Source organism: Crassostrea angulata, unplaced genomic scaffold, assembly GCF_025612915.1.
Source record: "Crassostrea angulata isolate pt1a10 unplaced genomic scaffold, ASM2561291v2 HiC_scaffold_171, whole genome shotgun sequence".
Taxonomy (NCBI): Eukaryota; Metazoa; Mollusca; class Bivalvia; order Ostreida; family Ostreidae; genus Magallana; species Magallana angulata.
In genome coordinates this window covers 4,157-31,809 of record NW_026441724.1, presented here as the reverse complement: position 1 = coordinate 31,809, position 27,653 = coordinate 4,157, and the positions used below count along the sequence as shown (strand labels likewise).

At 32.5% G+C, this 27,653-nt stretch overlaps 1 protein-coding gene across 1 annotated transcript; it reads left to right on the top strand.

The window, feature by feature from the left end:
• Window positions 1–233: 233 nt before the first annotated feature.
• On the top strand, window positions 234–27,316 carry LOC128169686 (hemicentin-2-like). The gene is made up of 15 exons (XM_052835784.1): window positions 234–306; window positions 500–805; window positions 9,602–9,871; window positions 10,016–10,285; window positions 11,342–11,611; window positions 13,414–13,674; window positions 14,373–14,660; window positions 14,888–15,184; window positions 17,602–17,724; window positions 18,417–18,435; window positions 22,009–22,061; window positions 22,311–22,332; window positions 25,478–25,542; window positions 25,836–25,854; window positions 26,817–27,316. Exons 1-15 carry the CDS (start codon window positions 234–236, stop codon window positions 26,851–26,853), a joined length of 2,373 nt encoding a protein of 790 aa, XP_052691744.1. The 3' UTR covers window positions 26,854–27,316.
• The last annotated feature ends 337 nt before the right edge of the window (window positions 27,317–27,653 follow it).

The following is a 27,653-nucleotide window of genomic DNA, read 5'->3' as shown; positions in this document are numbered from 1 at the left end:
AATAAGCATGTAAACTGTAAAATTTTTGAGAAATTACCAAAAATATGAAATTTTTTGGTATTTTTTGGAAGGTTGTGAGATAAATGAATGTACTTTTTTCGCATATTTTTGTAGTTTGTAGGAAATCAATAAGATATTTTTCGTTAAACAGCTATTATCAGATTTTTAAAAATTATAACCTGTGGTTTGTGTTTTGGTGCATATTTTAATACATTATGAGATCATACTTCATTATGTTAAAGTTTGGCTGTAAAATGTTTGGACCTTGTGAGCTGAGGCTCACTGTAGGAAAACACACATGCAAAGGTATAACTATTTTGGATCTTTGGTAAGTTTTTCAGTTGTTTTAACTGTTCAAATTAAATAAAAAAGGTTTACTTTGACGCACATTTCTAAACCGCTGGGTCTACCTTAAGTCTACAAATTTTAATTTTTAAATATGCAGAGTATTGAATTGTTTTGTTTATAAAAATCTTAAACAAACTGATTTACTTTGCAGATTGCCTAGCTTCTACAGTAATGTACGAAAAAGGATCTACAGTTTGTCTTAATTTCACGATAAATGATGCCCAGATAACAAACGTTATTAAAAGAAATTATTCAACTATTTGTGTCAGTGTAACTGAAAGCATCCCACCAAACGTGTCACCTTTTGGAAATAAAACAATGAACTGTAGTATCACTGCCAATAAGATGTCTGTCTGCTTTGGAGATTTTCAAATACAAGATGTTGGATTGTTTTCCCTCTGTGATAGTGCAACTATTAACAGCAATTGCTTTGAAAATATTACATTGAAAATAATAGGTAAGTCATCTTTTGTTCTATATGTTTTTAAATCTTTTCATATCTTTGGGAGTGAACAAAAACTTAGTCATATCAGCTATATTTTTCCTATCATAATATAATTTTCAATATCATTAACACGACTATTAAAATTAGCATATACAGTTAAGTCTACACACTGAGACATATCATTAAAAAGGGCATGGTCACGAGTTTTGTCAAAAATTATTTCCGATTTTAATGCTTCAATGAGGCATTTTTAACTTGCAAACAAAATATGAGTGTCATTCCTTGAGTTATAAAGGAGTTACAGAGCTTACAATTCTTCGCTATGTAAACAAAGTTTTTTTTTTACATTTTGAATGTTGAAGTGAAAATTCCAGTTTTAGACCTAAAACGAATGAACATTAGGAGCTGTTTCTTTATGTTTGACATGAATAAGATGATAGACAAATCAGTTTGTAAAAGATTTTTGACATGTATATTGAACTTATGTAAACAAAAACAGGGCATGAGCCTTGTTTACGAGATAAAGAATTGTGAGCTCAGTATCTTGCTTATAACTCTACGATTGACTCTCAAATTTCATTTTATTATTTGAAATGCATTTCTGAAGCATCATAAATAATAAAATCAGACAAAATAAAATTTGACCAAAATCGTGACCATGCCACTTTAAAAGCTACCAGACATGGTATGTAGAGGTATACTAAACAGGTAAATCACACCCCTGCGAATGTGTTCGGAATGTTGTCTTTACCGCTGATAAGTCTATAATAAATCCAGAGGTGCTCGAATGAAAGTTCACGTTACTTCACCGAGATTTGTACAGTTCCTGTAAAATTTCGAGCGGAAGTATAAGTGTTCGGATAATATTCTCAAAATACGTAAGCACTGGTCGTTTTTCATATCATATCCTACTTTGATTTATGTTAAAACATGACAATCTTTTAAGATGTGTGTATTTTTTCACCATATAGCTGCTATTTATATTATGGTATGCAAAACCATTTAAAAAAAAAAATAATGGGTGTCTGTTTTGCATAAAAACCTAGTACAGTGTATATCGAGCCATTTTCAAGGAACATTCTGCATAGTATATTCTGTTTCACTTTTGATACTTTAACAAGGTCAGGCGCGGATCGAAAATTAATCCTCAAGGGAAACTCTACTAAGCATGTTAATTGTTGCAACAGCAGACAAAAACTATTTTTTGTATTGCCACATTTATTTTTAGAACACATTTTATCCACCAATTAATGAAGATAAAGTTTAAAATCAACAAACTCTAGATTTCATACCTAGATTCTATGAAATAGACTATAAACACCCCTGCGAATGTCATTGTCATTTAAATTTTAGACCACGTGGTTTTATTTGACCCTTTCACTTTCGCAGTAAAAATTGTGCCTCGTGTTTATAGTCTATTTTAGAGAATCTAGGTACTTGTAGTCAAATATAAATTCTAGAGGTTTATTGATTTCTAACTTTATCTTCATTCATTGGGGGATAAAAAGTGTTCTAGAAATAAATGTGACAATACAAAAAATAGTTTTTTTTCTGCTGTTGCGACAATTAACATGCGTAGTTGAGACCCCCCCGAAGAATTTTGATCCGCGCCTGACCTAGTAATAACATCAATAGTAAAACAGTCTGTACTATTTTATGCAGAATGTTCCTTGAAAATTGCTCGATACATTAAGTTTTTCTGCAAAACATTCACCCATTATTTTTTTAAAAACGTGGTATTGCACACCACAAGCATCAACCATGGCTATGATTTTATTAAGCAACCCAATGTTTATATTATCAACTACTCTACACGTGGTTGAACATGAACGATAACTCTGGTCTGAATATCATCGTTTAATTTGAAAAACCGCTAGATGGTTAAATAAGACATACATATTAAAAGATGTTGATCTTTTAACATAATTCAAAGTAGAATATGAAATGAAAATCGATCAGTACTTACGTATTTTGAGAATATTATCCGAACACATATACTTCCGCTCGAAATTTCACAGGAACTGAACAAATCTCGGTGAAGTCTCGTGAACTTTCATTCGTGCACCTCTGGATTTAATACATTCTTAGCAACGATAAAGAAAACATTTCGAACACATTCGCAGGGGTGATAAATACGAGGCACGATTTTCCCTGCGAAACTTAGAGGGTCAAATAAAACCACATGGTCTAAAATTTAAATGACATGAATAATCGCAGGGGTAAATCAGTTAAAATTTCAAGCCAATTTGGATAGGTTTGATAAAAAGGGAGGTTTCATACTAATCTTGCGATGCATTAATTACCAGCTGGATCGGCGGATCTCAGCTGCTGGGTTGGGAGTTTTAACATTTTCTAATGTTTTGACGTACAATCTTTCAAAATAGCTATGCACTTAACAACTACTTAAACTATGTTTGTTTTTATTTATAACCCTTTCTAACAGCGTATCTCAATTGATTTGTTATGAGCCGGTCCTAAGATATCGCGGTAGTTTTATACGAATCATTTTGTCAAAAAATCTATCAATACGGAAATATTTCTAGAAACTAGTGTTATTGTGAGTTTCCTCTTTTATATACATTAGAGATGTTCAGTGTGCCTCTGTTTATTATGTCTAAAAATATCCTGATGTCAAATGTCAATTTCAGCGCGTTCTACTATGCGTCATCTTCTCTAGCTAAGAACTTTCGGTCCACTTTTCTCCCCATAAACATTTGGCGGATTCCATTACGAAAACTCGGTGATATGGTGGCGCTATCTAGCCAGCAACTTGAGTAGCGCCCCTTGCATATTTACATTTTCATAGAATTTAACAACGGTTATATACACACTACGGCATTAATACAACTTGAAAACATGTTGATATGATGACCGAATATCGGAACATAATTAACGATACTATTAAATACGAATTAAGTTATAACCTAGGGAAAGCACAGAATGTTTTATTCATAGTGTTTTGTTAGGACCTGTACCGGGAGTGAAAAGGTCTCCGATTTATTTGAAAGCTTTCATGCCATTTAACCAGGTATCGTTGTCGTGAATATTACGGACGGAAGAAATTAAATAAAACAGAGCTCATTGAACATTTAAAAGCAATAACCATAAGCAGGAACGTACTAGTATATACTAACGGGATAGGCAACTTCTACATTCGCCATGTTTACTTTCCATGCTATCACGCAACCCTTGACAAGTTTGTAGAACTATGTTCAATTCCAGTAAACTGTATAGGTTTTTAAAGCGATCTGGTTAGACCATTGTTGGGGAAAAACTGTACTCGAGAACTTGTGTCTCAACTTGTGAAAATCAGCGAATGTTTTACCAAAGATCACACATGTAGTACCCTTTAAAGTTTATATTCACAAGCACTGCAATTGGATCAGCTACTCGCAGCTGCAGCCAATCATAAAACGGAGCTTGTCACAGAGTTTTCGTAATGAAAACCGCCAAGGGTTTATGGGGAGCAAAGTGGACCGAAAACCCTTAGCTTGAGAAAATGCTATACGTAAACAGAAATACCATGATAAATAGAACCCGCAATATGATAGGACACATGTATATACTCTTTTCAAGTACGAAATCAAATACCGGTTTTTTACAACTAATTTTCTTTTAGTATATTTTAAAATACATTCGTAGAATTTTAAAGTAATAAAACGTGAATATATAATTGTTTATGTGCTAAACGCTAGTCGTTATTGAAATCACAAAGTGTCGCATATCACTGCACGCATCAAACGTGAAATACAAGACACGGATTACAATATTCTTGCCATCTGCTCTGGTAAAAAAAATCATGTTCGTATTCACAAATTAAATCGAATATTGATTAATTATAAACAAAAACATTACAACTCGATTCGTATATGTATGCGCGAGTGCAACAGACTAAAATAAATAACAATGAATCCATAATATGCTCATGTAATTATCTTGACTTTTCTACAAAAAGGCAAAAATTTATGCAAAACACTACAAAATTCAGAGGATGAGAAATATAGAATATCACACTTTTGTTTTGATCTCGGCCCTGGTATTAGCCCGAGCGGTTGGTATCGGCCCAAGCCCATCGAGCGGTTGGTATCGCCGATACCATCCGAGGGCTGATACCAGGCCCGAGATCTAATGAAAAGTGTGATGTTGTTTATATCATATATCTAAAATCAAAGACTTAATTCAAATTTAAATTCCAATTAAGGAATATAAATTATCACGAAGAAGTTATAGATTTTTTTCGGATTTACAAAACTTGTTCGTTTTGATTTTTTTTAACGTTATATGTGTTAATACTGTAAGAGTTATCGGACTTTGTTGACTAACCATCGTCATTTGAAGTACAGTAGAAGAGAGTCTGTCGTCTGAGTCCTTCTCTATATCCTCCATAATTTAAACGTTGATTGATATTAAATAAAGCGTGCTATTGTTCTAAATACACAAACGTTGTGTAGGTTACCTCCCCTTACTTAGATACACATCACACTTTGGCGCTATTTTTTAATTATTATTTTTCAGTTTTCGGCAACAATTAAACACATTCAGACGTATATATATAGAAATTAGCGATTTTAAATTTGAGGGCAATACACCCCCTTGACGACTGGCTGAGACAGAGAAATATCAGCCCCGAGGGCGATACAGCCCTAGTTTCCAGTTGCTGTCTCACCTAGTCCAAAATACATGTATCAGGGCTGATACACGACAAGATATATGATATTTTTGAATTCAACATGTTAAATCTGATTTTAAAAAAGTGCATGAATTTTATATAATTATGATATTTTGTAAACGGCCAGTCAATGCATAATAGGCATAAGTTAATACACCTGTTTACATAAATTTTCTTATTGTTGATGACAAGCTCTATTTTAAATGATCGAGTTGTTAATTCTCTGTACGTGTCTCGTGGACTGTGCTTTAGCCCCTGAAATAAAACCCAGTCAATTAACACAGAATCCCAAAAAATATATTCATGCTTGCTCTTTGTGTACACATGTACAAGTATGACGCTTGATTACATGTGTACATCTTGTAGATTCAATTTCGTATTTCAATTTTTCATATAACGCCTACTGCAGTATTAATAAATGATTATGAATTTTAGATCTAAACACACTCAGTCACATATGAAGTGGTATAATTCATTTAAGCAAGAAATAAAATGATCAGAAGATTGTAATAGACGTAGCTTTTTAAGCTGCTTTCTTAAAATATCGTTAATTTATGGATTTACTTTTTATTTTCAAATTTTTAAGAAATAAGATATATATTTATTGATAAAATGCCATACGCTATAAACTACATAATATATTTTCTATAATATGTGTGTGTGTGTGTGTGTGTGTGTGTGTGTGTGTGTGTGTGTGTGTGTGTGTGTGTGTGTGTGTGAGAGAGAGAGAGAGAAATCTATTGGGTAATTAAAATTGATTATCTTTTTATCTGCTTTTTTTAAAATATTGATTATTTTTTTTTGTCTCAAGTTTATTTTTGCCGACTGGGCAATCCGTTTTTTAGAACGCAGTTTGTTATTTGCAATTCAAAAGTGAACTGCAAATAACAGTACCGTGCAGTGTTAGTCAGAACCCCGTACAGTGCCGTACCGTGGGGGAGGGGGTACAGTGATGGTCAGTGGGTAGTTACAGTGTTGTCCAGTTGACTACAGTGGAATACAGTAGCTATGTACAGTAGCGTACAGTGGGATACATTGGGGTACAGTATCTCTGTACAGTAAATGTACATGCAATGTACAGACAATGTCAGTCAATTTTCGGGAATATCAGTGACGGTAGATTTTAATTCAGTATAGAAAACTGACAAAAGTACAATGTATGACTGTATTAGTTTGTAAGGGGTTGGTGGACGTAGTCTGTTGCAATTTGGCATTGAATTTTCAGGTTATGCTTAATAAACACAGCTTGAAATCTACCTTTTAAATGTACAATGCACGGAACGATCTATTCACCAGTAAACAAAAAATATCAATACGCCCACTTATAATCACTTAATTTGTTGAGAGTTTGGTATCGTCATTTTTCATCTTCATAACACACGTGTCTTCCATAACTTTTAAAAATATATAAAGTAGCACATTCATCAATAAATTTCTAGAATTCTTGCACATGAATGTTTACCTGTAGATAGGCTAACTGGTTTCTTGAATTTCAATTTATCACTAGGGCTAATTTGTTACTATAATGATATTGATTTCTCATACAATAGTGGCTCTCAATGAATCTTTAAATTACACAAGTCGCCAGGATGTGTTAGAATGTGTGTTGGGGTGCCCTCAAGATGTGAATTAAGATAAATGATATGTAAAATATCAATTCAATGGCCATGAATAGGTCTTTTATAAGAAACATCAATTAGTTTGACTTCCCCAGCTAGAATATATGATAACAAATATCAACAAAAATATGGGTTTCTCTTTAATGTGCTGACATTATTCAGAAGTTTGAAAAATTATTTCTGCATGAAAACTTGTTATAACCATGCTGAAAGATAAAAAAATTCGATATATGTAAATTTGTCTTTTGATTCTACATTCCACAGTTAGTGTTTATAATGTTTCCTTGATTCCGAGTAAAAACCAACTGACGATAAGAGAAGGCATCCAAAAAGTAATCCAATGTGTAGTCAACAGTGATGCATTCCCTGCTCCGACCATCACCTGGTACCTGGGTTCTAAAGACATCACTAGCAGAGCGGGAATAAATACAACCCACATCACTCTAACGGGAAACAGAATAGACAACGGCCAGACCTTAGAGTGTAGAGCTACAAACAGCAACAAACCACCAACATTTGGAAACACAATACTCAATGTGGAATGTAAGTTCAGAGATAATGGAAGTAAATACCGTTACTAAAAAATGGAAGTAAATACCGTTAGTAAAAAAACCCCAAAAAACCCAAAACTAAATTGAACGTTTTAAGCATATTTAAAATTTACGATGAAACATGAAGGTAAAAATATGATAATGATATTAGTCAATATAGAGCTTGTTTCAAAATATCGTCGATTTTCCCATTTGGTGACAGCCAATATTTACGTCAGCCGCTTGTTAGACTCAGTCAGCCGTTAACTTCGCCGGCATCAAAAGCATGCCGCAGCCACAACAACGCATGCGGTAAAACCAGTTCATTTGCACCAGAGATAGTACACTGCAGGTCGGAAAACAATTGTTTTGCTTATTTATTCTAATATTAAATATTATTAATATGCATCTTTGAAGTGACTATATAAAAATGTAGCTTAAGCATACGCAGACACTAGAGAGAGAGAGAGAGAAAGAGAGAGAGAGAGAGAGAAAGAGAGAGAGAGAGAGAGAGAGAGAGAGAGAGAGAGAGAGAGAGACCTTAGCTAGGGCCCCATCAGGCCCCGCCATCACCAACTTTTCTGGAGTCAATATAATACTCAGTCTCAAGTCTGAGTATTGGTATCAAAAACAGGTTTTGAGTTGAGGAATGAGTTGTTTAATTTCAGATATTGATGACGATGGAGCCAGATTTTCAAAAAAATCTCCTTATTTTTGTTCTTATCATAGCACTCTGAATAATTTATGTCGTTAATTATAGTTGCAACCGATTGAGCTTATTAGAATGCACTGAACCTTGTCCAATCGGACCGTATTAGGCAGAGTTAAGAATTTACCCTCGTGACTTGAATGAGAGAAGAGATAGAAAGTAAGAAAGTGAATGCATCGGTATGATTCAAACATGTAAATAATCTGTGACCTACAGTGTTCAAGAAATCAAAATACAAACAACATTTATCAGTAGACGCATGTATTTGTGCTTGCATGCATGCATATAAGTCTATGGGAATGAAAACAAAACAGTCTTTATTCATAGTCGTTTAGAGAGCTGTATTTCTTTGATGCCTGCAAAGTGATCCAGCCAGCTCTAATGCGGTCGTATTGTATGGGAGTTTCGGCGGCATGTCTTTGATGCAGGCGAAGCGACGGGCGTCTGGATTTATTGAGCTGCTGACGAAAACAAGACTGTCACCAAGGCGGAAAATCGATTTTTTTTAACGGGCTCTAAAATATTATTATGAATTATACTATTGGAAACTGCAATGAAATAATACATGTATATTTTGCAAAACCAGCCAGTTGACATCAAAATCTGAAAAAATATGTTTTAAAAATTAAAAGAAAAAATTATTACATTTAAACTATCAGAAATCATATCCTATAAAATTAAATAAAAGTTGATATGATTGTATACTAGCTGAATATTTCATATGCCTCATGTATCTTATCTTTTTGCTAGAAATTTGTCGTTTTAAAATTTGTTATTGCCTCTTACCATTCTTTTTGTTTCATTTTTATTTGTCAAAGATGGTCTACATAGGTTCAGTAACAAAAATATGTAGTGAAAAATTAAATCGTGACAATGAAATAATTTACAGTAATAAAAATCGATTCGATACGGAAAAAATTCGTATGATTTATGATGCTATTTACCGTAAGTATGTGTGATCTAGAAATGTTGTCTTGTGAATGTGGATACAAATGAAAAGTATTCTTTCTATTAAAACACAATTTTAGAAAAATTACATTATTTTATGTCAAAATTAATTACATATTCAAAACAATTTGAGATATGCAATTTTAAAATGTGTTACAGTTGGACATTAAAATAAAATAAAATTTTTCCATTACTATAATTAAAATGTTTTTAAATCAAACTTTCCATTTGTTTACATCCTGTCTTTGCAAGACATCTAAGATGAGAGTACAAGGGATAGTTTTGATATAAAATTTACAATGTTTACTAGTATTTCTGTCCCCACTTTAACAGACCCACCAATGGTGAATACGCTGTCTCAGGAAAACATGGTGGAAGGAAGAAACTTATCTGTCACCTGCACCACCACCCCGGGGAGTCCTAGCTCTACTACATTCTACTGGACCAAGGTATATAACCCAGGATTCAGACAGAATGGAGCTTCCCTACAGTTACCTAATATACACAGAGCAAATTCTGGTACCTACCGATGTACAGCAGAAAACAACTACAGTAATGGGGAGAAGGGATCAGACAGTCAGTCCATGGTCGTCAATGTTCTATGTGGGTTGTTTTTGTATATAAATTTATACGTAATTATTCTAAAGAATTACTGATGTTTTTTCAATTCTCAACAAAATATGTTTGCTAAGATACCTTTCTCTGTGGATTTTATTATTTATCGATTTATATTTATTTTGGTCACAGACCCCCCTTTAGTAAACACGCTGTCTAATCAAAACATAATAGAAGGAAGAGACTTATCAGTCACCTGTACAGTAACCCCTGGGAATCCGAGCTCTACGACACTTTACTGGACCAAGGTAGATAACCCAGGATTCAGACAGAATGGTCCCACTCTACAGTTATATAACATACAACGGAACGATTCTGGTTCATACAGATGTACAGCAGAGAACAACTACAACACAAGAGAGAGGGGGACACACACTAAGACGACGGTCGTCAATGTTCTTTGTATGTATTAAGTGTATAACTATACAATACAGAAATCAATTACTTCTAGAATAAGCGATCGGATGCTGAGAACTTACGTTGCAAAATCAATACTCTAGTCATTGGTCAGTCGTAGTCTAATACAGTTATGTATGAAATTTGATTTTGTGAATTTTTTGATGGGGGTGGTTTGTAAGCTGGTTAAACAGCATGTCACTCCCAGTAGGTTGAACTTTTCTTTAGTAATTAATCGAAAGAGTTATAAAAGAATAACTATTGATGAACAATAAAATAACAAGTAGTGTTGTACCTTTAATATAATTATATTAAAATACGTCGTGTTATTACTAGTTCAAAATATTCTATCTAGTTGATACAAATGCATTTGTTCATTATGGGCAAATTTCTAACGTCCAAAATGCTATTTTGAACGGCAAAGCTACACTTAAATATAATTATATTAACTTGTGTTGATCATTTTATTTGGAAAGGAGGGGTCTGTCGTTTGTAAGAATAGAGTGAAATTACTTCTAATTTTTTTTTCATTCTTAATTGCTTAATAGTTATTTTAGAGATAATTTTGAATAAAACTAATAGAATCGACAAAGAGAACATTCCTATCGTGTTTCTATTCTCATTCCTGCAGTTATGAATATTGTTTCTAGTTTAAAATAAGATATAATAAATAAATTAGGTTTTTAAACAATTGACCTGTTAATCGGTTGGAGCAATTTGCTAATTTGCAACTGATTAACATTTCTACTACAAAACAGTTTGTTCATAATACACTTAATGTGAAGTCGGATGTGCCATATGTAGGAATGTTTTATGTTCGGAAATCATAATTAACTCTTAAAAATTACAGAAATGACATTAATGTACAGCATATACATTATACAACGTATGTTTAAATTAGTCATAGAGAATGAAAAGATATAAATACCGAGTAAACATACAAGCGCATAAACATCACACATACCAATTAATTAAACAATGCATTTTTAAAAATACTGGTTTTGGCGTAAATTGGAAACTATAACATCAAATGTAACAGTTTGTTTTAACATCATATAACAGACCCCCCAACGGTTAAGACGTTGTCTCAACAAAATATTATTGAAGGAATCGACGTGTCTATCACCTGTCAGGCCAACCTTGGCAATCCTAGCTCTACCGCAATGTACTGGATCAAAGTAGACGACGCGGGATTCAGACAGAATGGACCCACTCTACATTTACTAGACATACAAAGAACCAGTTCTGGTACCTATAAATGTACAGCAGAAAATAATTATGGAAATGGAGAGAAGGGAAGAAATAGTCAGTCTATGATTATCAATGTACTCTGTAAGATTGCTTTTATTTATTTATTATTTGATTTATGTTATTCTTCAAATATAAATGTATGCAATATATATTTTATAGTATATACTAGTATTATATTTTTCAATATTAAGAGCAAAAGGATGACTGCACTTAGACTCTTAATAAGAGACATTTCAAAATTGCGACGAAATAAATTTTAGAAATTGGCTTATTTCTTTTAATTGTAGGAATGACCAAAATATCTTAATTGCAACGTTATTAAATGATATAATGGTAAAGTTTGAAGTCGTTTTCATAGATTTATTGCCTCTCTAAATAATTATGAGGGCGCCCACTTTTTTACGGATTTAATAAATCGTCAGCTCAAATTTGTTTATATTCGAGTATTTCTCGTAAATATCTTTAAGAAAAAAATCTTTTATCCATCTCAAAATCGTCTTAATTTCATAGTAATTTTATGTTTGTGCGTGTGTTTGGGTAGTGAGCATTTGCAAGCATGTTTATGAAGATTTCTAGGGAGTATTTTGCATTACTATGCTTTTTTATGGATATTCCTTCATAAAATTGTAATCAATTGAAGAACGTTAATTGTACTTAAATAAATAAAAGTTATTTAAAGAAAAAAGAAAAAAGAAATGATTCATGAGCTAAACATATTTTAATATTATTATTAATTTTTTTGACAATATAATTCGTTATAACAACACACTTTTAAGAGTGTTGTAATGGAGAGTTAAATATCATTAAATAATTAATTCAATTAGTTGTGCGTTCAATAAATTCTTTACTGTGAAACATGTTTCAACAACACACATTGCCCTCAGGATAATAAAAGTATCAAAACAATCTATTGTTTTGAGAAACTCAACATACAAATCACCATTCTCTTGACTATGTTCAAGAACCATACACTGAACTAGTTTGTATGGACCATGCTCTCTCTCTCATATATATATATATATATATATATATATATACGTTTTGCTCAGTATATATGTTGTATATCTTAATTACAATGTAGTGTAAATTTATGTCTTATGTAAAACATTTTTAAAAACTCTTTATTTAGGTTTATTGGTAATGGTAATGCATTACTTTACTCATATAATGGAAATGTAATGCATCTCTTCAAGAAAATTAAGTAGTGGTAATGGTAATAATGGCTTATACTTGTGACGAATTTTGAGGTATCTAAAAATGAATACTGCACAGAGAGAGAGAGAGAGAGAGAGAGAGAGAGAGAGAGTTGTTCAATTACAGCAACTCTATTCTAATCATAGCCCAGTCATTAAAAGAGTAGGTCCACCCGTACATATGTAGAAATTTGTTCTTTAATCAAGGGCAGACAAGTCTTAATTCCAGATATTTGCATAGCAATTAGGGTATGAAAGAATACAACACATTATGTTATTGCGACGCAGTTTCAAACCATAATGATAATGAATTTTCTATTGGAAATAGAGCAAAATCTGTAACAAATGACTTGAAGCAAATTAAAGCGAAATAAAAAAGTGAGAATAGTGACCGAAACACATTGAAAAATTAAGTGTTAAGTGAAAGTATCCTTTGTTTTATGACAGTGAAAAAATAAGTTTTTTAAATATGGAAAAAAAATTGGCACTGTTTTTCCCTTCGAAATTGAGTTTTTGTAAAGTATTACAACGAGAACAAACTCCCGCATTCTCTAGATTTAAAACTATAAATTTTGTCGGTTGGATTAATTAAACTATTTCATTTAATCCATTTAGCAGATCGTTTTATTTTAAGGTCAATCTTTTAAAAGGATTTTGATATCGATTCAATTTAATTATTTCTTATTATAGACCCACCTACCATAGAGAGCAGACAATTTCAAATAGTAAATGAGAGTGAGAAAGTTACAATAACTCGAAATATTTCCAGTAACCCGCTGTCAGATGTATCCTGGTATAGTAAGACAGAGCTGTTGAAAACCCAGTTATCGGTGGCAACTACTACATTCACCATTGAAAGAGCCACTTGCATTGATACAAAAAACTTTACTCTTGTGGTCAATAATGGAGTAGGTCGCACGGTGACAGCAGTGGTTGAACTAATTGTGAATTGTGAGTTATCTTCTAGTTTTAACACTTTTTTCCAGATGAATATTTCAGACTCTGACAAATACAAAGCATGATCCCTACACGTATTCAAACCGAGTGTGGATTGTCGCTTTATTTAAATATACGTTAGTATGTGGGTCAATTGAACTCCAAAAGTCAGTAACTGTTACCGTTACGTAATTTAGTTCCAAATATATTTCCAAATATAAGGCATTTTTTGATATAAACATTCATCATCTGTGTTGCTTTTTATTTTGCAATTGTTTTGGGTTGCATAGTAAACATCGAATATGTTAAATGGAATAGTCAGCACCCCGACTTGTAACAACATATGTTCCAAGTTTTGACTAAAGTTAAGTATAAAGCACAATATAATATTTTTTGGAGGGAGGGTCCGAATTTCTAATATGTTGTTCAAAAGCTTAAAATCAGAGTACATTCACTTCCATTGCTTGCCAAAAAATAATTTCGTTAAAAAATAGCTATTGGTATTACCTAACCTATTTTTGCCCCCCCCCCAAAAAAAAATCAACCCCAGCTATGTTCATCCCCATATTTATGAATTGTATATTCAAATATGTCGTTGTCATTTTCTTTTTTAATCTCTTCCCCTAGAATGTGAATTTCAAAGTCATATTTTTTTCTGTAAAAATGTAAAAACGACTTTATTTTAAAGTTTTTATTTTGTTTTTTTTTCATAGGCAAACCGATACCAGATAAGACTGTAATTACACTAGAGGTGACGTTCACAATGGGAATTGAATTTTCAACCACGATAATTGCATATCCTAAGCCTCTTTACGAATTAGAGTATAAAAACGGAACAAAAAACAACCAAATGATGAATAATATCACAAGAAATGCAGAGAATAATTTCACTATTTATTTCAAGCAAGCAGTTGTTGATCAAAGTAGTTTTGGGCTTTATTATCTCCGAACGAGCAATATCTTTGGAGAATCAACAGTTCTTGTGATTGTGATCGAACAAAGTAAGTGATTATATATTTCGAGTTTGAAACGAAATACCTGTACATTTAATTTGAAATGTTATTCTTGTAATTCTAATATTATTGTGTAATAGTTGTTATAAGTAAGATATTCTGGAAGGGTAAAACGAAACACATTTTGATGTGGAACAATTAACATATGAGAGCAGATAGTAAAACATAATTTTAAAATTATTTTTGTAAAAAAAATCAAATGATTCTGTGTTAAGGAAAAGGAAGACCAGAAACACCCAGGAACATATCAGTCGTATGTGAAAGAACACAAGCCAGAGTTCAATGGATATCATCTTTTAATCACGGCGATCCACAGCTTTTTACTGTTATTATTTTGAATGGTCGAGATGGAACTAATATGTCTTATCGTTTTCACGACAATGGTGAAAATGAACTTCATGTTGCACACGTAAGCAATCTTCAACCCTCTGTGACATACTGGTTTTATATGTCTGCAAAGAACAGTTATGGATCCAGTTCCTCAGAAGTCATCAGATGCAACACAGTACAAGGTTTAACTAAAATATAGGTTCAATATAGTGATCTAGATATATATAACTTCTCTGTTTTAGCTCACCTGAGCTGAAAGCTCAAGTTAGCTATTCTGATCAGATTTTGTTTGTCGTTCGTCTGTCCGTATATTTTCACATTTTCGACATCTGTGAACCGCCAGACCAATTTCAACATGGAACAATGCAACCTAAGACAAAGGGAATTCAAAACTGAGAAAATTAGGGAATACACCTTTTTACAAGGGCAGATAATTAGGACTCATTGAGATTTTTTTTAGAAATCTTTAGAAATCTTCTTATCAAGAACCATTTGACCAGGAAAGCAGAAACTTGTGTTGAAGTATCCTCAGGTATTGAATATTCAGAGTTGTGAAAATCATGACCCTCGGGGGTAGGGTGGGTGCCCCACAATGGAGAGGGTCGAATTTTTACATAGGAATATATAGAGTAAATACTTAAAAATCTTCTTTTCAGAACAAATCAACCGGGAAAGCTGAAACTTGTGTGAAGACATCCTCATGTAGTGTAGATTCAAAGTTGTTAAAATCATGACTCAAAAGAGAAGGGCGGGCCAACAATGGGAGATCGAATTTTACAAATGTATAAATAGAGTAAATCCATAAAATTCTCCTCGGAAACCAATCAACCAGGAAAGTTGAAGCTTATGTGGAAGCATCCCCCAGGTAGTGTAGATTCAAAGTTGTGAAAATTATAACCCCAAGGAGTAGGGCGTGCCCACAATGGGGGGGGGGGGTCGAATTTTACAAAGGAATATAAAGAGTAAATTTTTAAAAATCTTTTCATGAACCATTTGGCCAGGAAAGCTTAAACTTATGTGGAAGCATCCTCAGGTAGTGTAAATTCACGTTTGTTCAAATCATGATCCCTGGTGGTAGGATGGTGTCACAACAGGGAAGGGGACAAATATTTACGTAGAAATATATGAAGAAAATGTTTTAATTTTCTAAAAATCTATTTGCCTAAAAAAGCTGTAAGTTAGGTGAAAGCAACTTCAGATAGTTTGGATTCAAATTCGTTAAAATCAAAATTTTGCGGAGTAGGGTGGGAACACATTGGGGATCTAGTTGTACAAAAAAACCATTTTAATTATTCACAAAAACTGAAGTGTTATCATGTATAGTTTTACTTATATGCAAGCATTTGACATATTGCTGATTCTTGAAAATTGTTTAGACTTAAGCCCCTGGACAATTCTTGGGTCTCACAAAGGCTTAGAGTGTGATGTAGGTTTACATCCCGTTTATAAACAATTGTTTAGGATCTTTTTGAGAACTGCAATGCTCAACATGTGAGATGACTATAAAATCATCTGGGACAGGATCATAAATACAAGAATTCCCGGGGGGGGGGGGGGGTGAACTTTTATTTACACATGATCTACATGTTTTATAACACATTGTCCATATATTTTTATTATTACTCCATTAAGCTGATTTTATTATGCATATTGTTGCTCAGGTGAGCGATGTGCCCCATGGGCCTGTTTTTTATACATATAAGTACTCTCGTAAGTGTATTATGTAAAACTTATTCATTGCTGTTTATAGCCCGAAGAGCAAGGCGAGTATTGTACCTTGAGAGTAGCTATATCATCAGGTTGATCGAAATTTTTTTTTTTTTTATATGATTCAGTAACAAACTGATACAGACATATCAAATGAGTTGTTATTAGGCAAAAAAAACCCCTTTAATCATTTTTTAAAAGTCGGACTAATGTCATTGCCAAACACAATGCAAAGCGCAAATTTTTTTTGGATGACAGAATTCGTAATAACCAATTCCCCAATACCTGTCTAGTCCAATTAAAAAAGGAGAGTAATATTCACTTCAAAAGTCACGCGCGTGGTTAATATCAAACAGTTATTAATGACTTTGGGGGTCATAACGATAAGCTACCCGAAAAGAACAATATTATATTTAAAGGGTAGCCAAAATCCTTATTCATCCCTCATCAACATTAATTGTTTAATAATATGGTTCAGAAATAACTGAAAGAAACATGAAAGTCAGTGCTGTTTTATCCCGGAGTATGTGCACGTGAAAGTCTGTTTAAAGTCAACAGCAAACATTTTGAAACGCGAAGATATGTTAAGATGAATTTTTGTCACGTCAATCGTCATGTGTGAAGATAAATTGTAAAATAATAGCATCTCTTACGAAATAACTTATAATTTATATGAGTAAAGGGGAAAAATATTGGAGATAACTGATTGGAAAGAAATATTTGTGAGATTTAAAATTTTACAATGACTCAATAAAATTTTTAGCGTTATTTTGTCTCTTCAAATATATTAACCTGTCCGAAAAATTAACTTCTCTAAATATTGAAAAATCGTATCAAAATATTTTTCTCCCAATAAAACCGTTTTATGTAACTAGAAAAGATTTATTTGTAGAGGTAGCAAGCTCTCAGACAGAAGTAGTTGCTGGAAGTGTTGGAGGGGTGCTGGTTTTGTCCATAATTGTACTGATTCTTGGGATTATTGTTCAAAGACGCTACTCATGCATCTGTAACATAGGTAATTATTTAGCAACTCATGGTTTTCATTAGCAATTTTATGTAGCAGACAACAGTTTAATTTTATTATCTCACCCTAAGTCAAAGATAATTTTTATATATTTCTACATCACAAATTTAAAAACAAATCCGTTGTAAAAGAATATAAATGATCAGGCTGTTTGAATGATCGAAAAAATGTTTAAACGTTTAAATAAACACCTTTTTAAAGAAGATTATATTGTCGCTAAGTATGATTTAACTGGACATTAAAAACATAAAAAAAAAAATTGAATAAGATTTAAAATTTTACGAATTCCTCATACAGTACCCGAAGATATTCAATAGTATAAAAATGCCAAAAAGCTGCTTTAACTTTGTTTACTAACAAAAGCACATGTTGAAGTGCAAAGCTTTTTGCACATTGTTTGACTCATTAAACGTTTTGATAAAAAAGATTTTAGATTTGGGTTCAATTATCTCAATTGTATTTTGTTTTGGGAAGAATGGACGTGTGTGATACATCTTTATCTATTTATCGTTATTAATAAATCAACGGTATCACTAATAATTGGACTTCTTTCATAAATAGTTATATTTTGCTGTCATAAACATCTGGAAGTACAATCATGTTAAATAAGTATAAAGAAAAAAATTGATATTTTCAGTAGAAATGCTTCTGAAATTATTGTTTTCATTTATTTCATATTTTAGCATTTGAGAAAAAAGATAGGTAAGGTGCAATTAGTGTTTATAATAATGAGTGTTTAAACATTTACAAATAACAGTAATTTGTTTTATTTTGAATTAATCATTCTAAATGTTGCTTGATTTATACTAAAAACTACTAAAAAAAGAAACTTTTTTTTATGAAATAAAATTTAAAACTTTTTCAGAGATTTCTCTTTGCTATCTGGCTTGACATTTTTTTGCATATAAAAATTAAATCCTTCTGCTCTCAGGCCATTGGTTTCATTTGTAAGCGGGAATGTTAAGGCTTCCCAAATGATTTTACAGCGATGTGTAGAAAGTCACTTGTCTGTAATTCATATGACATGAAGTCATAATCAACTTTGACGTTACGATAGGCATTCCATTCGATATATCTCGGGGAATGTATCATAACCTTAAAAGTAAATTATATTGAAATAGTAATTTAAAAACGGCTTGTTTCCATTACATAGATGCTGTCGTTAATGTTAGAGGTACGAAATGTATTCATACGAATATTTAGTATAAAATAATCAGCAGTTTTAAAGCTTTGTTTAAAGGAAATGAATGTATGTAAATAATAATTTTAAGGCTCTATCTGCTATACATGTAAACAACTAAAAGAAGAGAATTAAATTCGTTAATAAATCGGTGAAAGATAGTACAATTTTTAGCTCACCTGAGCTGAAAGCTCAAGTGAGCTATTCTGATCACTTTTTGTCTGTCCTCTGTCTGTCCGTCTGTCCGTCCGTCCGTCCGTCCGTAAACTTTTCACATTTTCAACATCTTCTCAAGAACTACTAGGCCAATTTCAACCAAACTTGGCACAAATCATCCTTAGGCAAAGGAGATTCAAAGTTGTGAAAATTAAGGACTACACCTGTTTTCAAGGGGAGATAATTAGAAATTAATGAAAAATTTCGAGAAATTTTCAAAAATCTTCTTCTCAAGAACCAGAAAGCCAGGAAAGCTGAAACCTGTGTGGAAGCATCCTCAGGGAGTGTTAATTCAAAGTTGTGAAATTCATGACCCCCGGGGGTAGGGTGGGGCCACAATGGGGGGTCGAAGTTTTACATAGGAATATATAGAGTAAATCTTTAAAAATCTTCTTCTCAGAAACTAATCAGCCAGGAAAGCTGAAACTTGTATGGAAGCATCCTCAGGTAGTGTAAGTTCAAAGTTAAGAAAATCATGACCCCTGGGGGTAGGATGGGGCCACAATGGGGGTCGAAGTTTTACATAGGAAAATATAGAGTTAATCTTTAAAAAATCTTCTTCTCAGAAACTAATCAGCCAGGAAAGCTGACACTTGTATGGAAGCATCCTCAGGTAGTGTAGATTCAAAGTTGTGAAAATCATGATCCCTGGGGGTAGGGTGGGGCCACAATGGGGGGGGTCGAAGTTTTACATAGGAAAATATAGAGTAAATCTTTAAAAATCTTCTTCTCAGAAACTAATCAGCCAGGAAAGCTGAAACTTGTGTGGAAGCATCCTCAGGTAGTGTAAATTCAATGTTGTGAAAATCATGATCCCTGGGGGTAGGGTGAGGCCACATTGGGGGGTGGGTGTTAAAATTTTACATAGGGATATATAGAGTAAATCTTTAAAAATCTTCTTCTCAGAAACTAATCAGCCAGGAAAGCTGAAACTTTTGTGGAAGCATCCTCAGGCAGTGTAAATTCAAAGTTGTGAAAATCATGACCCCTGGGTGTAGGGTGGGGCACAATGGGGGGTCGAAGTTTTACATAGGAATATAAAGAGTAAATCTTTAAAAATCTTCTTCTCAGAAACTAATCAGCCAGGAAAGCTGAAACTTGTGTGGAAGTATCCTCAGGTAGTGTAGATTCAAAGTTGTGAAAATCATGATCCCTGGGGGTAGGGTGAGGCCACATTGGGGGGGGGGGGGGTATTGAAGTTTTACATAGGAATATATAGAGTAAATCTTTAAAAATCTTCTTCTCAGAAACTAATCAGCAAGATGATTCTTTTACAATTGTTAAGACTTTGGCTCCAGGACAATTCTTCGGCCTCACAAGAAGGTTCAGAGTTTGATGTAGCTAAATATCCCATATATAAACAATTGTAAAGGATCTTTTTGAGAACTGCAATCCCAACATGTGATATGACTATAAAATTGAAGCAGGCAGCTATTTTTTCATTAGAATCTTTTTGTATTACTGTATGGAGTTATTGCCCTTGATTTATTGATTCTTGATTATTTTAATTAATGCATCCACTGTTAACCAATTATTGTGACGATTATTTTTATACAATATATAAATATTCAATGTATATAAGTTGTTCTGCATAAGTAGTTTTGGGTTAGGCCGGATTAGTTTGTTTATTTTTGATTTCCAATTTTTAGATACTATGAATTATTTTAGGCCGGCACATATATAGGGACAGTGTCTATTGTATTATGAAGAGCGACTGTTTGGGGTTAAATTCAAACAGGTATGGATAGATTGAGTGTGTGGACATTCCTGCTCTATATAATCTCTGTGTTTTCTAACCTATGATACAGAGTGTGTGGTCATCCCTGCCCTGTATCGCATTAATACAAGTGTGCGGGCATACCTGCTTGTATTGGTGGTGGTTGCGGTGGAGCACTAGTGTGTGGTCATCCCTGCTGGTGTTCTGCCCTTTCTAGCGCAAGTGTGCGGCACTCCCTGCTTGCGTTAGGTTGAGCTGTTGGCGCAAGTGTGCGGTCATCCCTGCTTGCGTTAACGTTGGTACCTGTTGAGTTGCGTAGGTGTGCGGTCATCCCTGCTTGCGTAACGTTGAGTCCCTATATATGTGCAGGAGCGGTGATTAAAGTCTGCTCTTGCAAGTATTGGCAGCAATCGGCTATCCGAGTTCCAAGGGGAAAAAATGGATTTTATTTATACAGGATCTACGTGTATTATTTTACATTGTCCAGATTGTTTGTATTATGACTCCATTAAGCTGACTTTATCATACCTAATGTTCCTCAGGTGAGCGATGTGGCCCATGGGCCTCTTGTTACATATATTACAGAAAATTGGTTGAGAATATAATAGCCGATGTGATTCTTACATGAAAACATACAGATTTACTTCGAGTTTAAGTGAATGGGTTTTGATTTGTAAAAATGTGCCTTATTTTCATGAATTGTCAAACTGTATTGACAATATTTAAAAAAAATGAATATCTATTCAAAGCCAAAGCAAGAGCTTCAAATTATTGAATATATGACATTCAAATATCTTTCTTAGCAACATTTATGATTAAGTGTCATTAATCAAATGCGTCGAAGTAATTAAACAAGGTAGGATACGTCACAAAATGATTCATATAAAATGATGAACATCGTTGTCAAAAATGCTATAGAGATTTCAAGAAAAACTGTCTGTAAGAATATTTTTGGTTGATTCGCACAATACTGTTTGCAAGCCATATTTTAGCTTCGGGACGCCTGAACATTCCTGCCTATTTTTCTTTTTCTTTCTTTCTATTTTTTTTGTTTTTAAGATATAGAATAAATCTCTGTTATATATTGTGAAAGTGTTATAAAACCTTGTGCAATATAGGTATATGTTTAGAATTCGCTATTTGTGTTATTTATTTAATTTAGAAATAAAACAGTTGACACAAACAAAGAGGCATCCAACTACACAACCATACAAGGTAAAGACAAGCCCTTAATGTTCAATTTTTTTTTTTCAATTAACCTATAATTCAAATGTCAAAACCAAACAAAAAGAAAGCATTATTAAAATTCATGTTCATAAATTCATACTTTTTCCAAAAAGCAACACATAATTCATTATGAATTCTTTCTAATACTTCTCTCGGTATTTTTAAATAGGTGCAGATATAGGCAATATATAATGCTTAATTTAAACAATTTTTTGATATCTTTTTGTTCAATTTTAGAACAACAAGAATATACAGCAAGGTATGTTAATTTGTATAAACTTTTCAACTAAAATGCTTAATTTGTAAATGCATTGCTTTGACTTATGTTGGTAACCATTACTTTTAAAACTAAAATAAATTAATTGATTTGCATTATTTTCTTTTTTTTCTCCTACTACCGACACATTAATGTTACGCGCATCGCTAAATACTCTCTACACAAGGTCGAGAGCACTATTCATGCTTTACTGCATTCAAGCAACACTACATTGGACGGAAAGATAAGTGGTATAAGCTACGAGTTTTGCAGTCGTGGCTTCCGCGCCTAATCGTAGCGTTAAAAACATGTTAAATTAACTGAGAGTGCAGCTTAAAAGAAACAGTCGTTTGATATCCGAGATGTAGGTGTCGCATACAATTTTGTTTAAACCTCAGTCACAACTGTTCGTATGTGCTTCGACAGGTGGTCTATAGTGATTTTTTAATGAAAATTGTGAGACACGCAAATGCATCATAAGGTTTTGGAAGGATGGCAAGGGATAATTTTTCCTTGTCAATGTTACACCTTTGAATGTTGTTACATTTGTGTTAATTATTTGTTGAACTTAACGACATTTTTGAAAACACTTCGACAAAACTTTTAATTGAAAGTAAAAATCTGCAGTGAATTACTTTGCTTAAAAATGTTAATTATTTACACTGTTTGCACCATTTACATTCCATTCATTATAAAAATCAAAGTCTACAAATTCTGATTTCAATATCATTATGATAGTCATGAGGGATAAAAATCATTTTTTTTAAATATTGAGAAAGTGTTATGTTTACAAACTAAAATTGTCATACTGACAAAATTTGCTAGTATCAACCTTAAAGATTTATTTAAAACTTTGAACCCAGTTTTTGAGGTTTAAGTCCTACAACAATTTCCTCTATTATGGTGTGCTGGAGTATTATGTACGTGTAGATGGTTTAGCTAAAAACATTGTTCTACGCTCAATAATCAGCTGTCATCTCCTATCTCCAAAAATGATTTTCATCATACAAACATCCTAATTATCCAAAAAATAACCGATTAGAAGAAACATAAATTGTTCTCCTCAAGTACATGTCTTCGAAAGTAAACCATGGGGATTAATTATTAGCCGTTTAACCAGTGACCCCGCTGGAAAAGAGTGAACTTACGGATCAAACATGCTAAGATTAGAAAACTGTTTATTCGTAGCGCAAAAACTGTCGCATTAAGAAAAATGATTGAAATGTTTTTATTTTTTTTATTCATTTCATAACGAGTAATCGACATAGAAAATTTTAATCGATGATCGGTTTGACTAATAATCGAGTACTCGTTGACAGCATACGTTTCTAGAAATCGTGGTGATTATTGTGCATGTCCAGCAGCCAATTTGCGTGCTTGGAAGCGACGCCCTTCCAAAACCTTAAGATGCACTTGCGTGTCTTGCTAATTCTTTTTTAAATCCGCCCGCAGACCATCCATAGAAGCACATACGACCAGTTATGACCGAGGTTTTAGTAAGATCTACCGGAAGACGAACAAATCAACTAAAAAACAAGCACACACAAATTTTCAATCATTGTAGAACGTTTCCTTTTCCCTGTATCACGATGTTATATCATTGCACATTTAATAATCATACATTGTAGTATATTGTGCAGTGACAACATGGACTTAGGAAAACGGAGCGTTTATTTTGTAGAGAATAAAACCCTTAAAAACGACGGCACGTTGTTTCTTTCATTAATTTACTATCGCTTATATCTATGATGGATGTCGGCGACGGAGTCAACGTGTAAGACCGAAACACATGCTCAATATATAGGTGGAGAAAAACAGAAGTATCCGTGCATGATTCGTATACATTGGCAATTGTTTCGAAGAATTGTAGTTTTTTTTTTATTAAGTCCACCTTAGTTCCTCAGTTCCACACACCGGTATTTTATTCTTTTAATTAAATAAATGATTTTTTAAAAATTTCCGTAACAAATTTGCAAAACTTTGCCTAAACGAAAAACGAACTGTCTCATCTTTAAAATGGTGTGCAACATTGCATTATTGACAATAGTAACAGAAGTTCAAAGCTTATGTTAAATTTGGCTGTTTAAGACCCTTGTTTGATCATTAACAACAATTTTTAACTATTCATAAAAGTGTAAACAAATAATCATTTGCAAGTAGCAGTAGAATGTATTCTGTTTTCTTGTTGTAAAAATGTCCTCAGTTTGTTAATTTGTATCTTTTGAGAACAAACCAAGAAGTTTTTATGACGTCATATGCATCTGTTGTTAAACCGATTATAAAAAAAAATTGTTGCCGTTCAACCTTTTAATAAGTTAGGTGTAGCCGATCCAAACACCAATTTCTAGCGAAATAAACAAAACCCTATTGTTGAAATTCTGAAATCATAAATTCACTCAGTTGAACGTGCTTGATTAGTGTCATTCTTTTGTATGAAATTGGATCGAAGAAGATTTCTGCATTTAAACGGACACTCATAAATCCTTTAACATTTTTATAAATCGTACAGATTCAAACCATCCTCTACCGTTGTTTTTCAAGAAAATGTGAGGGGATTTCGATATATGCTCTCCTTTTCATATGCAATGTTGACTAATAGGACCACTGCAAAACAAATGTTTGTGTATCAAATCATGCTTCATCGTCTTTACGAGTGTTCTTTCATTTAAGATTTAGTTTATTTACATACCAAAACGCAAAATGAACTGTGTTAAGCCTAATGCTTATTGTTATCATAATGTATAGTGCCAGGTAAATTATACTGTAGATTCCTTATTTTTCGAGAGTACTTAGTTCCGTGATTCAACCGTTTTGCATCAAAACGCAAGAATATGAAACCGCAAACACAAGATTTTTATATTAAATTCTTTAGTTTACATCTGTCAGAAAAATAACAGCGAGATTTTTAAACCCGCGAGATACCCTTTCACGATTCTACGCGGATATCAATTCCTCGCGTTTATTAAGGAATTTACAGTATGACGCAGAACGATCTTTAAAAACTGCTCATTAGCAATGAAAAGACAAAACGTGTTAGGTACGTTATAAGCCGAGTTTCCGGACTATAAGCAATACAGTAAATATGAGGTTTATTTTACAATTGTCTTTGATTTAATAATCAATATTTATTTTTGGATGTATATTTCAGGAATATGTATGACAATTTAACATCAAATGCAAACGCAAACCAATACGAAGATATTCTAAAGAAAGGTAGTGCAAACTGATCTTAATTTAGAGTTGTTTAATAATTTGAATAATATATCTTCCTCTTCTTTTTTTTTTTATCTTTTACAGTTTATTTGCTTATATCAAAGGGTTTTCCCCTTAAAAATATAGATTATAGATAAATAATGCAAACATTTTTTTAAAGCAATAGGTAACGTCGATAATTTTCAAATTTAAAATTTCTGCTCATCCCAAGTAAATTTTCAAGTCTGCTTGAGCTTTTTGTAAAAATCTGCACAAATTATGAATATATAAATAAATATTTATTTCTATTACAGATAATAATGGATATGATAAGTATCTATCTATCTATCTATCTATCTATCTATCTATCTATCTATCTATCTATCTATCTATCTATCTATCTATCTATCTATCTATCTATCTATTTCTTTCTGAATAACATTCTTTCTCTCAATCCTCACAAATTTCATTAAAAGCATTTGATAATTAAGAATTTGTTTGTATGTATGTGTATATGAAAAATTGCAAAAAGGTGATGATAAAGACAATGAAGCAAATTTCACTAAACAGAGGATACCATTGAAAACTAAAGGTATATGTACTACTATATATTTCCGAACTATTAAAATATCTATTTCAATTTCTGCCTTGTAAAGGTTCACTTTTAAAATTAAAAAGCTGTCTAATAAGTGAAATGTCATTTTAATTGAAGAAAAACGGCAAGAAGACACATAGAAATAGTTCCAGTCAATAATTTTGTAGCTGTAATGCTACGGTGTTTAACAGTAAAGTGATTTAATATCAATTAATCTAAGAAAATCGAAGATATCGAACAGTAACATAATGGAGCAACAGTGATTGTAATACAATAATAACAGCAGCACAACAACAGTGAATATGTGCTTTAAAGACTAAAAAACACTTTTTAAAAATGTTTCGAAGTGCTCAAAGTTTACATTCCAGTAGTTTGAAATGGTATATCTGACTTAATTGAAGTTGGTTTATCTTATTTGCCTGGGTCCTTCTTATCTAACAACATCTAACCAAATATATTATATCAGTTTTGAAATCAATTGTCATCGCGCTGAAAAAAGAATAATTTTATCATTAGCAGGATGATCTATCTTAGAAAACATATGAAGTTAGATTTAGAGATAGTTAAGGTGGATAACAGTTTTGTGTTGAAGATTTAATTAATCCTATTAGTTTCCGTGATTCCTTAAAGGCGTCTGTATTTTTGCATCCATCAAATATTCAGTTTTTATCACAGTATCAATGATTTTATCTCTTTGTAGGTTCAAAGGATGGCAATTTCGTGATCCAGAATACTGAAGTTTATGTAAACACATCATTTATGAAGTAAAACATTACATGTGTCTATGCCATGTACGTACAAACAAGTGGAGTTGGTCCGAACCATTCCTTCAAACACTGTACAAGGAATTGTTGTCTTCTATCTGGATTTTGTATTAATTTCACTACACACATGAGTATACTCTCTACATTTTAAACTTTTTTTAAAATTTAGATTTTACTTGTATGATATTACAACAAATAAATGAACATGTTTGCTAGAAATTAAAACTGCTTTGATGTTTGCTGTTTTGCAGAATTAGTTTTTATCCTTGACCATTTTATTTTTGTCCCGATATATATTTCAAATTACACGCAAAAATGTATTTTATGTGTTTTGATTAGACAATGCTTATACTCTTTAATATTTAGCGGCTTGTTTCCGTTGTAACTGTTGGACCCAAATTATTGTCATATTTCTACTGTCCGTAAAAAAAGTAATCGGAATGAATTCATTCTTCAGTTCCTTATGAGCTATGTATTCGTATTTCCCGGCAATTGTTTCTTATATAAACGAGGAAGGTTAAGTTTACCATTGAACGGAACATGTCAAGTTTTATATGTTTTATTGACTTGAATATAAGTATTGTTAAAGTGTCAAACAGCTGCGCGGATATCTTTTAACAATAGATTTCTTAAGTTTTTGTTTTACAACTTTTAGTCATTCGTCAGCGGTATCTTTAAAGTAAAAGTATTATTAAATGAAATTGAAATACATTCTTAATTTGTTCGTATTTTTATTTGACAACAGTTTGAAAAAGGGGCCTTTATTATACAAT

Excerpts from the sequence above, each read along its gene's own strand:
- LOC128169686 (XM_052835784.1), top strand. The coding sequence starts at position 234 with ATGTTAAAGTTTGGCTGTAAAATGTTTGGACCTTGTGAGCTGAGGCTC. Across the intron at positions 307-499 it reads AGGAAAACACACATGCAAAG|ATTGCCTAGCTTCTACAGTA; the intron begins GTATAACTATTT and ends TTTACTTTGCAG. Across the intron at positions 15,185-17,601 it reads CAGATGCAACACAGTACAAG|AGGTAGCAAGCTCTCAGACA; the intron begins GTTTAACTAAAA and ends ATTTATTTGTAG.